The 13903-nt window shown below is 37.4% G+C and overlaps 2 protein-coding genes across 5 annotated transcripts in view; one reads left to right on the forward strand and one right to left on the reverse strand.

Moving 5' to 3' along the window:
• Positions 1-9079, forward strand: part of obsl1a (obscurin like cytoskeletal adaptor 1a) — a 34729-nt gene extending 25650 nt beyond the window's left edge. Inside the window, exons 20-25 of the mRNA XM_079840995.1 lie at positions 26-179; positions 1026-1187; positions 1336-1440; positions 1964-2230; positions 4247-4679; positions 8642-9079. Of these exons, the coding sequence (XP_079697121.1) occupies positions 26-179; positions 1026-1187; positions 1336-1440; positions 1964-2230; positions 4247-4518 (960 nt within the window). The 3' untranslated portion in view covers positions 4519-4679; positions 8642-9079. The remainder of the gene's footprint in view (positions 1-25; positions 180-1025; positions 1188-1335; positions 1441-1963; positions 2231-4246; positions 4680-8641) is intronic.
• Positions 9080-9497: 418 nt separating this feature from the next.
• The window catches only part of spega (striated muscle enriched protein kinase a), an 86031-nt gene continuing 81625 nt past the window's right edge, over positions 9498-13903 (reverse strand). For all 4 annotated transcript variants that reach the window (XM_079841005.1, XM_079841004.1, XM_079841006.1 and 1 more), the window contains 4 exons: positions 13609-13832; positions 13425-13500; positions 13133-13282; positions 9498-10663 (listed from right to left, as the gene is read on the reverse strand). In XM_079841005.1, the coding sequence (XP_079697131.1) occupies positions 10450-10663; positions 13133-13282; positions 13425-13500; positions 13609-13832 (664 nt within the window). In that variant the 3' untranslated portion in view covers positions 9498-10449. The remainder of the gene's footprint in view (positions 10664-13132; positions 13283-13424; positions 13501-13608; positions 13833-13903) is intronic.

Here is a 13903-nt window from a genome sequence, read left to right on the forward strand (position 1 = left end):
GAACTTTCTATGGTTTGATTGGCAGAATGAGTTGGAGCTGAAATCCAGTAAGACTTTAAGGATTTATTCCATGGGGCGTAAACGCTGTTTACAGATATTGGAATGCAGCGTCAGTGACTCAGGCCTTTATACTTGTGAAATAGGTGACCTCAGCACTTCCTGTAAACTTGAGGTGTATGGTAAGCATATATTACTTTAGTCTTCATCACATTTCCAGCTTGTTGCTAATTGTAAACTTCGAGAAAATGCACACTAGCAGTGAAATTGTCCCGTTGTATTAGGGAGGATTTTATTTGAGACTAGATATTTTCTGGTTGCTTCAGCTTCTACTCAAAATTCAAGATAGACAGTAAAGGAAAGGCTCACTACTTTTGCCAATGCTTTATTATCATGAAGGTTAGCTAGAGTTAAACTTGGCATGAAGTCCAAACATAGTATTACTGGTCTCTGTAAATAATTCATCTGTGTATATATTTTCTTTATAAAATATATTTGGCCTCATAAAAAGTCATAACTTTCTATTCTTATGATATGACTACCTTGACATGTATGATATATACTGCAATTAAGCAAATTCAGATCTGCTTCCATTCCAGTGTGCAAAGCTCATTTTTCAAAAATCCAATCCACAACCGATGGATCAAGTAATATTTCATGTTCAATAAGCCGTTTGACTTAGAATTTATAATATAATAATTATATAAAATTGGTCACAATTTCTGTTTAATGCTAACTTTAATAAGATCATGTCCTATGTAAGGGGGGGGCCCACAGCTGTAATACTTGTAACTCTTGAATAGAGAACTCTTGAATTCCAAGATAGTAGTAGGTTTTGTGCAGGGATATATATTTTTTTGTTGTCCTTTATCGTTGACACATCTATGTCAGAGATATGTGTCAGTAGTTTTTTTATGCAATTGTTTGTCATATAATCTGTGCCTTAAATATGACCACTTATATATTCTTCCAATCTTGTAAAAATCAAAAAGTGAAATACACAATCATTTTCTCCACATTGTTTTCAGAACATGAATTAGAGATCATAACTGGCTTGGAGGATCTTTGGATTAAGGAGGACCAGAATGCTGTCTTTATGTGTGAGCTGTCTATGGAAGAAATGCCTGGGGAATGGTACAAAAATGGCAGCAGGATACGTCCCACTTCCACCATCAAGACTCGTACAGAGGGTGAGGATAAACTAAACTAATGCTGTAAATATACATACTGTAGAACTGATCCTTTATTGTTTTTCTGCACTTAGGAATTACTTATATGTACGATATCAGACTTTAAATTCAATTTGAGAAAGTTATTGTTCTTTTACCATTTAAATAGGCACAAAGCACTTCCTGCTTATATGCAACGTCAAGGCTGAGGATTCTGGAGAAATCAAGTTTGTTTCCAAACAAGTGGAGTCAGTTGCTTATCTTGAGGTTGAAGGTACTGTATAAAATATGTACTTTAATTGTATATAATTCTGCATTCATAGTTACTTAAAATATTATTTGGTAACGCTTTACAATAAGGTTTTTATTTGTTAACATTAGTTAATGTATAAGTAAATGTATACATTTTTAAGTTGTATTTGAACACATTAAAGCACTATGAACAATTTATATAACAAATGCTGTAAAAATGTATTGCTCATATCACTCTAAAAAAAAGGCTCGTAATCATAGGGGAACCTTTTTTAGTGCTATATAGCACCAATTTTGGTGCATCAGTGGTTCTTCAGAGGTGCTATATAGCACCTTAGTCAAAGAACCGGTGAAGAACCGCTGAAGCACCAAAATTGGTGCTATATAGCACTAAAAAAGGTTCCCCTATGATTACGAGCCAAGAACCATTTTTGGTGCAATATAGAACCTTTTTTTTTTTTAGAGTGTAGTTAATGTTAACTAATGCATTAACTTTTGTTAACAAATGAGAACATATAAAGTTTTGTCAATATCTACTTTTACAGAGCTTCCTGTTAGCATTGTCCGTCCCCTTAGAGATCGAACAGCATTGGAAAAACATCGAGTCATTCTAGAATGCACTGCATCTTCCCCAAATTGTGATGTCACCTGGTACAAAGGGGACGAGGAGCTGGAATCCACAGAACACATGGAGATAATACAAGAAGGCTGTTACCATAAACTTGTCATCCACCAGGTGGCACTGGAGGATGAAGGAATCTACAGTATTGAGGTTGGGGAGCACACATCCACAGCCAAGCTGCTGGTTGAAGGTGAGAATTGTTTGAATTGAAATTACTATACAGTAGAGATCAAAATTAGAGAACGATTTAGAAACACCATCTTCATTGTTTAAAATGGAAGCTAATCTGAAGGAAGATTAGCTGTGGGTATACTGTTATTCTACTAGCATATTTTACAAAATGGTAACCTTTAAATAAAACCTTTTAAAAATAAAACCTTTATTTTGTGGAAAACACAGTGATCAAAATTAGAGATTAACAATAACCATTGCAGCACAAAAAAAAAACCCCATTACAAATAAAATGTGAGGCTTACAGCAGTCAAATTTGTAGGAAGTGTAGAGGCCCTTGCTTTGAATGACCTCAGCCCATCACTAGATACTGCTCTGGTGTGATCTTGGTCCACTCTTCTTCTACAGTTCGGTAACTGTAGTGGGTTTCTTAGCCATAACTTTGTCGGCAAGGATTTTCCATAGATTTTCAATTGGGTTTAGATCAGGACTGGCCATTGAATTATTTCAATGTTCTCAGCTTTACCCATTTTGCAGTGTGACAGGGGGCATTGTCTTGCATAAAAATGTGGATCTGATTGGGAGATGCACACAGAGAAAGAACTGCATGTTGCTGAATGAGGTTCTAATAAACATTTGCATTCACCCTGCCATGTAGCTGTATAATAGGTCCACCTCCTGCTGCGAAAAAACATCACCCAAGCCGTGACGCTTCCTTTTCCACCTTTAACTGACTTGTTTATGCACTTTGGGTTCAATCTTTCCCCAGTTTGATGCCAAACATGATGTTTCCCATCAGACCCAAATAAATTAAACTTGCTTTCATCACTTAAGTGAACTTTGGACTAGTTCTCCTCTGTCCACACAACATGCTCCTCAGCAAAGGTTAGTCTAGCCTTTTGATTCTTTCTGCTGATGAGAGGCTTGGTCACTGCAGAGTGGTCTTTCAGTCCTCTTAAACACTGAGACAGATCCTTACCGTGTTCAGCTCTGAACTGGCGAGCACTTCCAGCTCCAGTGTTGAACGATTCCCCGTTGAAAGTCTCTTTATTGTCCTGTCCTCTCATTCATTGGTCTTACACTCTAAAAAAAAAAAGGTTCTATATTGCACCAAAAATGGTTCTTGGCTCGTAATCATAGGGGAACCTTTTTTAGTGCTATATAGCACCAATTTTGGTGCTTCAGTGGTTCTTCAGCGGTTCTTCAGAGGTTCTTCAGCGGTTCTTCAGAGGTTCTTCACCGGTTCTTTGACTAAGGTGCTATATAGCACCTCTGAAGAACCGCTGAAGAACCACTGAAGCACCAAAATTGGTGCTATATAGCACTAAAAAAGGTTCCCCTATGATTACGAGCCTTTTTTTTTAGAGTGTACAGTACATGGACGACCAGCCTTTTTGGGGGGACTTGAATTAATTATTGTCTTTGTAAACCTTCAATATTCTAGAAATTGCAGATTTGGAATGACCAACTTCTCTTGCAATAACTGAAAGGGTCATCCCTTTGACCTTCATCTGGACAACCTGGAGTCGTAGGGTTTCATCACCTTAGAGCAGCTTGCCATCTTGCAAAGTCAGTGAAAATTGTTAAAGTTTGCTGGCAGTTAAATAGGGTTTGCCATATAATTAAGGAAATTAGTACCAGGTGCCAGATTAACACCAATAACTTGGAGGAATCTGAAAGTGTTCTCTAATTTCGACCAGTTCTTTTTCAATTGTCTCATTTAAGTTTTATATATTGTACTTCAGTATATATTTAACTTATGAAATATGCTAAAAAAATGTATGTTAGGATAACTTCAAATAGGACTAAGCAGTGACCTTGACATTTAGGAATTAATTGTATGTTGTTCTCTTATTTTGATCTCTACTGTATACAGTATAGGCCTAGCTCAATGATTTTAGTATGCTAATAGGATAGGAAAAAATATTAAGACAATATTTAATGTAATTTGATTTGAGAAATTAAAAGAGATATGAATGACATCAAATGTCATAGTTCAAACTGTTTTTTTGTTGTTGTTTTGTTTACTTCATAGCCCAGTCTATCCTAGTGGTGAAGAATATAGAGGATGTGGAAGTGAGAGCTCCTGAAACAGCTTGCTTCCAGTGTGAAGTGTCCATGACCCTCATCAAGCCTCCTATCTGGACATTAAATGGGGAGAACCTGCAGTCAGGGCCCAATATTCGAATAGAGAACCAAGGGACTGTCCACAAACTGACATTCAAAAACACCAGCTCTGACATGAGTGGGACAGTCAAGTTTACCACGGGGAAGGCCAAAACTAGTGCCAAACTGACAGTGCTTTAGTGAATTATCAAAGGTTGCAAACATGAGGACAGTATAAGAGAGAGGGAAGTAATGGATTTGTGATCATATCCAGCAAATTAAAGTAATGCTCTTTGACCTTTTAACCATGTTTACTTCAAAGTTAAAAAATGTAACGGTGATATCAAAAGAGACATAGACTGGCCACTGCATACATTGTGTGGATTGATATGAGAAAAAAAGTCATAATTTAAATCTCATGACTGCCTGTATGGAGTCAGAACAGAATGATAGGAAGCAAGTGTCATTGTAAACTCAATGGCCCTCATTTATCAAAAGTGTGTACACCAAATTTCCAGCGTACACCTGGCGTACACCCAAAACCACGGTGACTTTGAGATTTATCAATATGGACGTTGGCGTACGGCACGCTCAAATCCTACACCAGCTCAGGAGGTGGTGTACGCACGTTTTGAGTTAGTGCGAAAATGCGCAGAAAAACAATTCCTAACACCACAAAACGCACTGACAAAGATATGCTATATTATGACCCACTGTAAAAAAAACAAAAACAACAACAACAACAACAACAACAACAACAAATAAAGCCCTATTTGCACGGGATAAGTAGGCTAGGCTATTATCTGGGGACCTCGTGTGATTTAGAAATTACTCCCCCACATCTGAATTTTGCGTGGCGCATTCGCACGGGATAAGCTGTGATTTTACTCGAATTTACTGACTTATCTCCTGGATATGATGTTAGGCCTACTTGAAAATGTTTTTTCGTTATATAGCTGTATGAAATTATAAACAGTCGTATCGATATCATTTTGATTGTTTTATAGTAACACAAATAATTTCGTTCAGTTAGAGAACAGACGCAATTAAAAACGTAACTAAGCAATAGCCTATCCTATAATAACACGGCGGAAGATTCAGTTTCAAAGCTAAATGTAAAAGTGCCCATTTAAGCGAGTTGTCATTGTACTGTTCTGTTTTTGTGTTTTTCATTAAGAATAATATTAAACACACCATTCAAGCAATTTACTCCCAAATTGTGCTCATTCTAAAGTGAAAGTGGTAGCCTATAATCCGCGCGGCCGCTCATGAAGTCATAACGGTGCACATATGCAGTCTAGCGCCATTCTTCGTGAAAGATAAAGATAGAAATGCTCACAGGACACGAAAACCTTGCAAAAATTATATACGATCGGCCTGATATCCCGGCCAAATAGATGCCGATTCGCACGGGACTAATATTATCACCTCGGTGTTCGGCGAAATATGGTAATTTGCGGGGGAATTTTTACTTTAGGCCTACATATTACAGACATGGCCGATTCGCACGGGATTAAGATCACAGACATTATCTGCGATTATTAGCCTACAAATCACCAGAGCTCCCCGCATATACTAATAATCCCGTGCGAATAAGTAATTATAAACTTCAGTGTTTATTTTTGTGCAACATGAACTTCAATTTGTGTGACTTTACCAAAGCATTTGATTTGTAGGCATGTATTCGTCCAGTTGCGAGCCTGTGCGCTTTACCTGACGTTGGTTAGGCCCGGCAGCTGCGCACGGACTGGACTGAAAATAATTCAGACTGACAAAATAATAAAAATGACATTCTTCTTCTTTTAAATAATAATAAAATAAATAATAATAATGATAATAATGACATTCTTCTAAATAACAATAAGCGTCATTAATAATACAAATCATAATAATAAGAATCTTACAAATTGTCATGCAATTATATTAATGTGAATGAATGGTACTCCACATCACATCATCATCACTATTGTACACATAGGCCTATTATTTCTAAACACGTGCTGTAAAATAATGAATTGTGATAGGTAATTTCTCATCCAAAAAGCTATTTAAACTGGATTTCCACCGTACACCTTTTTGTGGGCACCTTTAATCCCACTCTTTAAACTCCCAAATAAAACAATTTTGTTTTTTTCCACTTCCCTGGTGATGGTCTCGATCTCTACTTCAGAGAAGTTTCGCTTCTTTGCCGTCTTCCGTATGTCCATGGCGTAAAATGAGGGCGTGGGGGAGGCGGAGACTTGAATATATAGGGGCGTGTTAATCTACTGACGATCGTTTTCAGCCGCGGCATTTATCAAGGGCAGGTTTTGCGTACGCCTGGATTTCAGAGGTGCGCACAGCTTCATAAATCAGGCGGTGAGAGGAGTGTAAGCATAATCTTACGCCAATATATACGCCCGTTTCTACGCAAGATTGATAAATGAGGGCCAATGGCCCTCATTTATCAATCTTGCGTACACCAATTTTCCAGCGTACACCTGGCGTACACCCAAAACCACGGTGACTTTGAGATTTATCAATATGGACGTTGGCATAGCCTACCGCACGCTCAAATCCTACGCCAGCTCAGGAGGTGGTGTACGCACGTTTTGAGTTAGTGCGAAAATGCGCAGAAAAACAATTCCTAACACCACAAAACGCACTGACAAAGATATGCTATAGTATGACCCACTGTAACAACAACAACAACAACAACAAATAAAGCCCTATTCGCACGGGATAAGTATTATCTGGGGACCTCGTGTGATTTAGAAATTACTCCCCCACATCTGAATTTTGCGTGGCGCATTCGCACGAGATAAACTGTGATTTTACTCGAATTTACTGACTTATCTCCCGGATATGATGTTAGGCCTACTTGAAAATGTTTTTTCGTTATATAGCTGTATGAAATTATAAACAGTCGTATCGATATCATTTTGATTGTTTTAGTAATACAAATAATTTCGTATAATAACAATATACGACGGAAGATTCAGTTTCAAAGCTAATGTAAAAGTGCCCATTTAAGCGAGTTGTCATTGTACTGTTCTGTTTTTGTGTTTTTCATTAAGAATAATATTAAACACACCATTCAAGCAATTAGGCTACTCCCAAATTGTGCTCATTCTAAAGTGAAAGTAGTAGTCTATAATCCGCGCGGCCGCACGGGAAGTCATAACGGTGCGCATTATATGCAGCCTAGCTCCATTCTTCGTGAAAGATAAAGATAGAAATGCGCACAGGACACAAAAACCTTGCAAAAATTATATACGATCCGCCTAATCCCGGCCAAATAGATGCCGATTCGCACAGGACTAATATTATCACAGGACCTCGGTGTCCGGCGAAATATGGTAGGTCATTTGCGGGGGAATTTTTACTTTACATATTACAGACATGGCCGATTTGCACGGGATTAAGATCACAGACATTCTCTGCAATTATTACAAATCACCAGAGCTCCCCACATCCCGTGCGAATAGGGAAGTAATTATAAATTTAAGTGTTTATTTTTGTGCAACATGGACTTCAATGTTTAATTTGTGTGACTTTACCAAAGCATTTGATATTCCTCCAGTTGCGAGCCTGTGCGCTTTACCTGACGTTGGTTAGGCCCGGTTAGCTGCGCACGGACTGGAACTGAACATAATTCAGACTGACAAAATAATAAAAATGACATTCTTCTTCTTTTAAATAATAATAAAATAAATAATAATAATAACGAAATTCTTCTTCTAAATAACAATAAGCGTCATTAATAATACAAATCATAATAATAATAAGAATCTAACAAATTGTCATGCAATTATATTAATGTGAATGAATGGTACTCCACATCACATCATCATCACTATTGTACACCCGAATACATGTGATGTGATACGAAATTAAATGCATATTATTTCAAAACACGTGCTGTAAAATAATTAATTGTGATAGGTAATTTCTCATCCAAAAAGCTATTTAAACTGGATTTCCACCGTACACCTTTTTGTGGGCGCCTTTAATCCCACTCTTTAAACTCCCAAATAAAACAAAAAAATTTTTTCCACTTCCCTGGTGATGGTCTCGATCTCCACGTCAGAGAAGTTTCGCTTCATTGCCGTCTTCCGAGTGTCCATGGCGTAAAATGAGGGCGTGGGGGAGGCATGAGACTTGAATATATAGGGGCGTGTTATTCTAATGACGATCGTTTTCAGCACGGCATTTATCAAGGGCAGGTTTTGCGTACGCCTGGATTTCAGAGGTGCGCACAGCTTCATAAATCAGGCGGTGAGAGGAGTGTAAGCATAATCTTACGCCAACATACGCCCGTTTCTACGCAAGATTGATAAATGAGGGCCAATGTGCATATTGAAAGTGTATGAAGATGCACAGGGATTAAAATATGAGGATTTCCTCTTTAGGTAATTTTTGTAGTAGTAGTAGTAGTAGTAGTAGCAGTAGAAGTAGAACCACGATAATTTATAAATGTAACAAGTCTCTCATGAATGTTGATCAAGAGAAAGTATGTTGTGTCCTATGTGGATTGAACACTTTTTATAGTATTTATAATATTTAATATTTTACAGAATAGAATAACAGAAATGACAGAAGGTTCTATTTTATAGATGCAAAAATGTTTATGTTGTTTAAAATTTAACATTTTCTGTATTTTGTTAAATGAAAACAGCACTGATATCAAAGCTGATGAAACCGTACTAACAATGCTGCTGTAAATGTGATAATAATACAAAAATAAATAAAAGAAGTCAGAAGATCAAAAAAGGTCAATTTTATAAATGTTTTATTTTTAATTCTGTTGAAATAATACTTCCTTATAAAATGGGGAAAAAAATATGTAAATATTAGTGCTGTCAAATTGATTATTCACATCTAACAGTAGTATATATATATATATATATATATATATATATATATATATATATATATATATATATATATATATATATATATATATATATATATATATATATATATATATATATATATATATACTACTGTTAGATGTGAATAATCAATTTGATATATATATATATATATATATATATATATATATATATATATATATATATACACATTATATGAACATAAACTTTTATTAGATGCGATTCATCGATTTGACAGCACTAGTAAATATATACTTAGACCTGTTATCATAGTACCCATTCCAAATTTTTTTACATTTTTTTTTTATACAAAAACAACAAAACCGAAACAGCAAAAATTCTATACTGAAATTGAATGTATTGAAAGACATGCCAAACACAGTGTAATATAGAGTTTGAAATATAAAACCAAATGTAAACAATAAACATACATCTACAAGATATACACAGAAGTAGTGACATAATGAGCAAGGAAACCTTTTTAATTCTTGGATTTACAGTAATGGCCTAAATGGTTTAAATAAATAAACTTTGGAACATCTTAGAACACTAGAGCATAATCTCTTTCTAAACTTAAAAGTATAGTATGTTGACTATTTAAAATACTGACAAATCAGCATTTTACACTGCACTGCATTTAAACAATTCTTAAAAAAAATCTGTTCTCAGTAAATGTAGAAAACAGTAGCTATTACTGTATTCTTGTTCATGGACATTTCTTATTACTTTCGTCTGCAATTCTTAAAATACTCAATTCAAGTTCAAATGGATGCATCACCAATTGCAACCTACATAAATACTAATGATATTATATACTGTATATAAAAAAATTAATTCTGGTAAAATCACTGATCCAAAGTTAATTTAATCCAGTATTGCTCATTATGTAATGTCCATCACCTGAAACAACTGATACTTCAGTTGTCAGCTATCGACCAAGTCTCACCCTTAATGTAGTCAGTTTCTCTCTCCCTCTCTTTCGTCAACTCATATTATTTGTCATCAAGGAAACTCCTGGGTAGAATTTCCAGACATTTGCCAGCTCTGAAAAATTTAATTTCCTTGTACTGTTCAAAGTCCTTGAATTTCTTCACTGATAGGTGTGCTTGGTGACAGTGCCGCCGCTCCCATTACGCACATCACGCGCTGCGCGTAGGGCACCAAGTGCTCAGTGCAATCGGAACGCTGCCACCGTGGGCATCGTAAAATGATTGCGCTTCGGGCATCAAAACGGCCAGCGGCGGTACTGCTTGGTGAGCTAGGTAGGTGAGACTGGGGATGAAGGCCCACTCTGGTAGACTCTGAGAAGGACCTTATGTTTAGTAGCTGACTCTGCACATCTGCGCTGGTGCTCCCCCAGGAATTCTTTGAGCCGTGTGGTAGTGAAAGTCAAGGTCTGTCGACGTAACTTCTTTAAATATGTATCATGAAGCCATGAGTGATTGAGGCAGTCCTTAATGGTGGGTCGGCACCTGAGGAAAAAGTCCATAAAATCAGTTAAGAATATCAAAAGATATGTGAAATTTCCTGGTTACCCATTAGGCATGTGCCGGTATCAAATTTTCATGTTGCGATTAATTGCTGAAGCTTTTATCACGGTATACGGTATTATCACGATATTGAAATAAGTCGGGGGCGGGTCGCAGGGGCAACAGTCTAAGCAGAGTTGTCATACAACAACAGGTTAAATCACTTTCTTATAACAAAAGAACCAAACATTTAAATACAATAAAGCAATACACAAAAATGTATAAAGTAAACAAATATTTAAAACAGATTAAAGTGCAAAAGAATTATAAAGAACAATAGGTATGCTGAAATGTACATTTACCTAAGATTAATACAAGCTTTAGAAGTATTTTTCATTGTCAGTTTGTTAATGAATGAACTAATGTTAAATACTGGAGCCTTGTAAAGTGTGTGATTGAACAACAGTCAGAACATATTCAAACAATATCTAGGGCATGTAATTTAGTCCAGATTAAAATATAAAATGCAAGTTTGAAAATGAATAGCCTTAAGTCTTTAAGTATTATGTATTAGGTTATGTGATGAGCGGGGAAACGGCTGCGTTTCTGCTGTTCCGTCAGCGCCCTCTGCTGTCAGAGAATGAATGTGCACTTCAGCGGGTCTCCTCATTCCGCCATGTGCTCGGCTCATGCACGGTCTATTTACATCAGTGCGCGTTCCTCTTGGTCTATTTACATCATTGCACGTTCCTCTTGGTCTATTTACATCAGTGCGCGTTCCTCTTTGACGTGTTGTTCATTTTAAACGGTTGATGGGTAAAGTATTCTTAAAATTCATTCTAAAAATCTGAATAATTCGTAATAAATAATTATTCACGGTATTTTGAACTGCCCACGATAACAATATTGTGCATGTTCATTATTGCGGTATATCGTATTACCGTTTACCGGCACATGTCTATTACCCATATTACTCTTCATAGAGTAATTCAAAATACTATGTATTTCACATAACATCTAGCTACTATATATAATCGTTCAAAAAAACAAAACAAAAAAACAAAGAAAGACATCAGTATGCTGAATAAACTATGTGTGTGAGAAAACGTCTTATTCCTTAATGAACTGACAGCCTGTCCGCTAATCTTCAACGTGTTTGTCATTCAATTTTTATTTTGGACTGAGCTATATTTGGAGTTTACAACTAAAGTTGTAACAGAAGTCATGGACAATTTTGCGACAGATAGTTGTCCTGTCACAGATGGTTGAAGATAATGAGGAAGGGAGATTGTGAGACATAGCAGGTCCAAAATGAGAATAATCCAAACAGGCGAAGAGCAACGTAACAGTGTGCATGAACACAAACAAGACAATTGGTGTGTTCACACCATGTCGTCATTATCGTAATGATTCTGAACTGTAAAAAGCCTCTACATGCTTGTACAACGAGTACTGCAGTGACCAACGGTGGCTCAGTGGGTAGCACCTAAACACCTACTTAGAAACCAAGGAACACAGTAAATAACAAATACAAACAAAAAGTCCATGAAAATGAAAGCAAAACTATAACAGTACATGACAATTTTGTTTAAGGAACTGCTAATTGTCATGTAACACCTATGGTCATGAGCTGTGGGTCATGACCGAAAGGACAAGATCCCGGATACAGGCGGCCGAAATGAGCTTTCTCCGTAGGGTGAGCTTTCTCTCTCCCTTAGAGATAGGGTGAGGAGCTCGGTCACTCGGGAGGAACTCGGAGTAGAGCCGCTGCTCCTCCACATCGAGAGGAACCAGCTGAGGTGGCTCTGGCATCTATTTCGGATGCCTCCTGGACGCCTTCCCAGGGAGGTGTTCCAGGCACGTCCCACCGGGAGGAGGCCCCGGGGAAGACCTAGGACACGCTGGAGGGACTATGTCTCCCGGCTGGCCTGGGAACGCCTCGGGGTTCCCCCGGAAGAGCTAGAGGAAGTGGCTAGAGAGAGGGAAGTCTGGGCGTCTCTGCTTAGACTGTTGCCCCCGCGACCCGGATAAGCGGAAGATGATGGATGGATGGATGGATGGATGGATGGATGGATGGAACTGCTAATTTATTTCTATGGTATACATAAACAGTGATTGACAGTCGTAAAAGTCAGAAAGCGATTCAATGTCATCAAGGCTATAATGTGATCGTTTTTTGAGGCACATGTGACTGAAGTTGCACTTTCTAATGGTAGAGCCATGGAAGTTGGTATCTCCTTATAAAACAGGGGTATCAAATCCTGCTCCTCCAATGTCCTACTAAGCTTAGCACGAACCTGCCCCAACACACCAGAGCTAAACTCTGTAGGAAGGCAACCCTCCAGGAGCAGGGTTGACTACCCCTGATCTAAAAAATGCTGTGGAGGCTCCAGGAATAGTCAAAAACCCCACACTTAAGGGCTGTTTTAATTTAAGTTGCAACTGGCTCCCGGCTGTGTAATTGATACTCACCATTGATAGCCATTTAATATCTTCTTTAAAAATGTGGAGGCACTTTGGGACACCTTTGGGTAGAGCTTAGATGAGTCAAACTTTGCTGCATGGATTTTGGTCTCTGTCAGTTTTGGATCTTTGTCTTGGAAAGGATGTCTACCGCTGAGCCTACAGTATAAACAAAGTGACTTAAAATGAAACACATTTTTTTCTTGTTTGATAAGATATTTCTCTCAGAAATACACCAAATGCCAAAGTTGGTTGCAACTTCTGTTTCATGACAACTTTAATTCCTTTTCAGATGACTTACATAATGTAGGAAAGAACTCCCAAACTCCAAATGTCTGCTGGTGGTCCTACTAGATCCCCTTTCAGTATTTCTGGAGCTTGAGGAAGGCAGGACACATGTCATTAATGTCAATAAGACATGGATGGGTATTTGAAATCCTTATGTAGAGAAACATTACAGGATATGAATTGCACAATGTGCATACCCATGTACTCCAGAGTCCCAAGATCTCTGCTGTATTGTTGGAGTGAGAGAGGGTTAAACCTTTGAGCACTGCCAAAATCTATGATTTTAATCACATTGAGATTGGTGACCATGATATTGTCTGGCTTAATGTCCAGATGAAGAATCCGGCAGCTGTGGAGATATTCTAAACCCTGAAGGATCTGGACAATTAAACCCACTACATCATCTTCAGAGTAACAGAATCTATAAGAGAAAACAAGACTCATCTGAAGACACTGAACTTCATTTTCACATCCTATTTAAAATATAATAAT

Source organism: Gobio gobio, assembly GCF_949357685.1.
Source record: "Gobio gobio genome assembly, chromosome: 17".
In the NCBI taxonomy this organism is placed as follows: Eukaryota; Metazoa; Chordata; class Actinopteri; order Cypriniformes; family Gobionidae; genus Gobio; species Gobio gobio.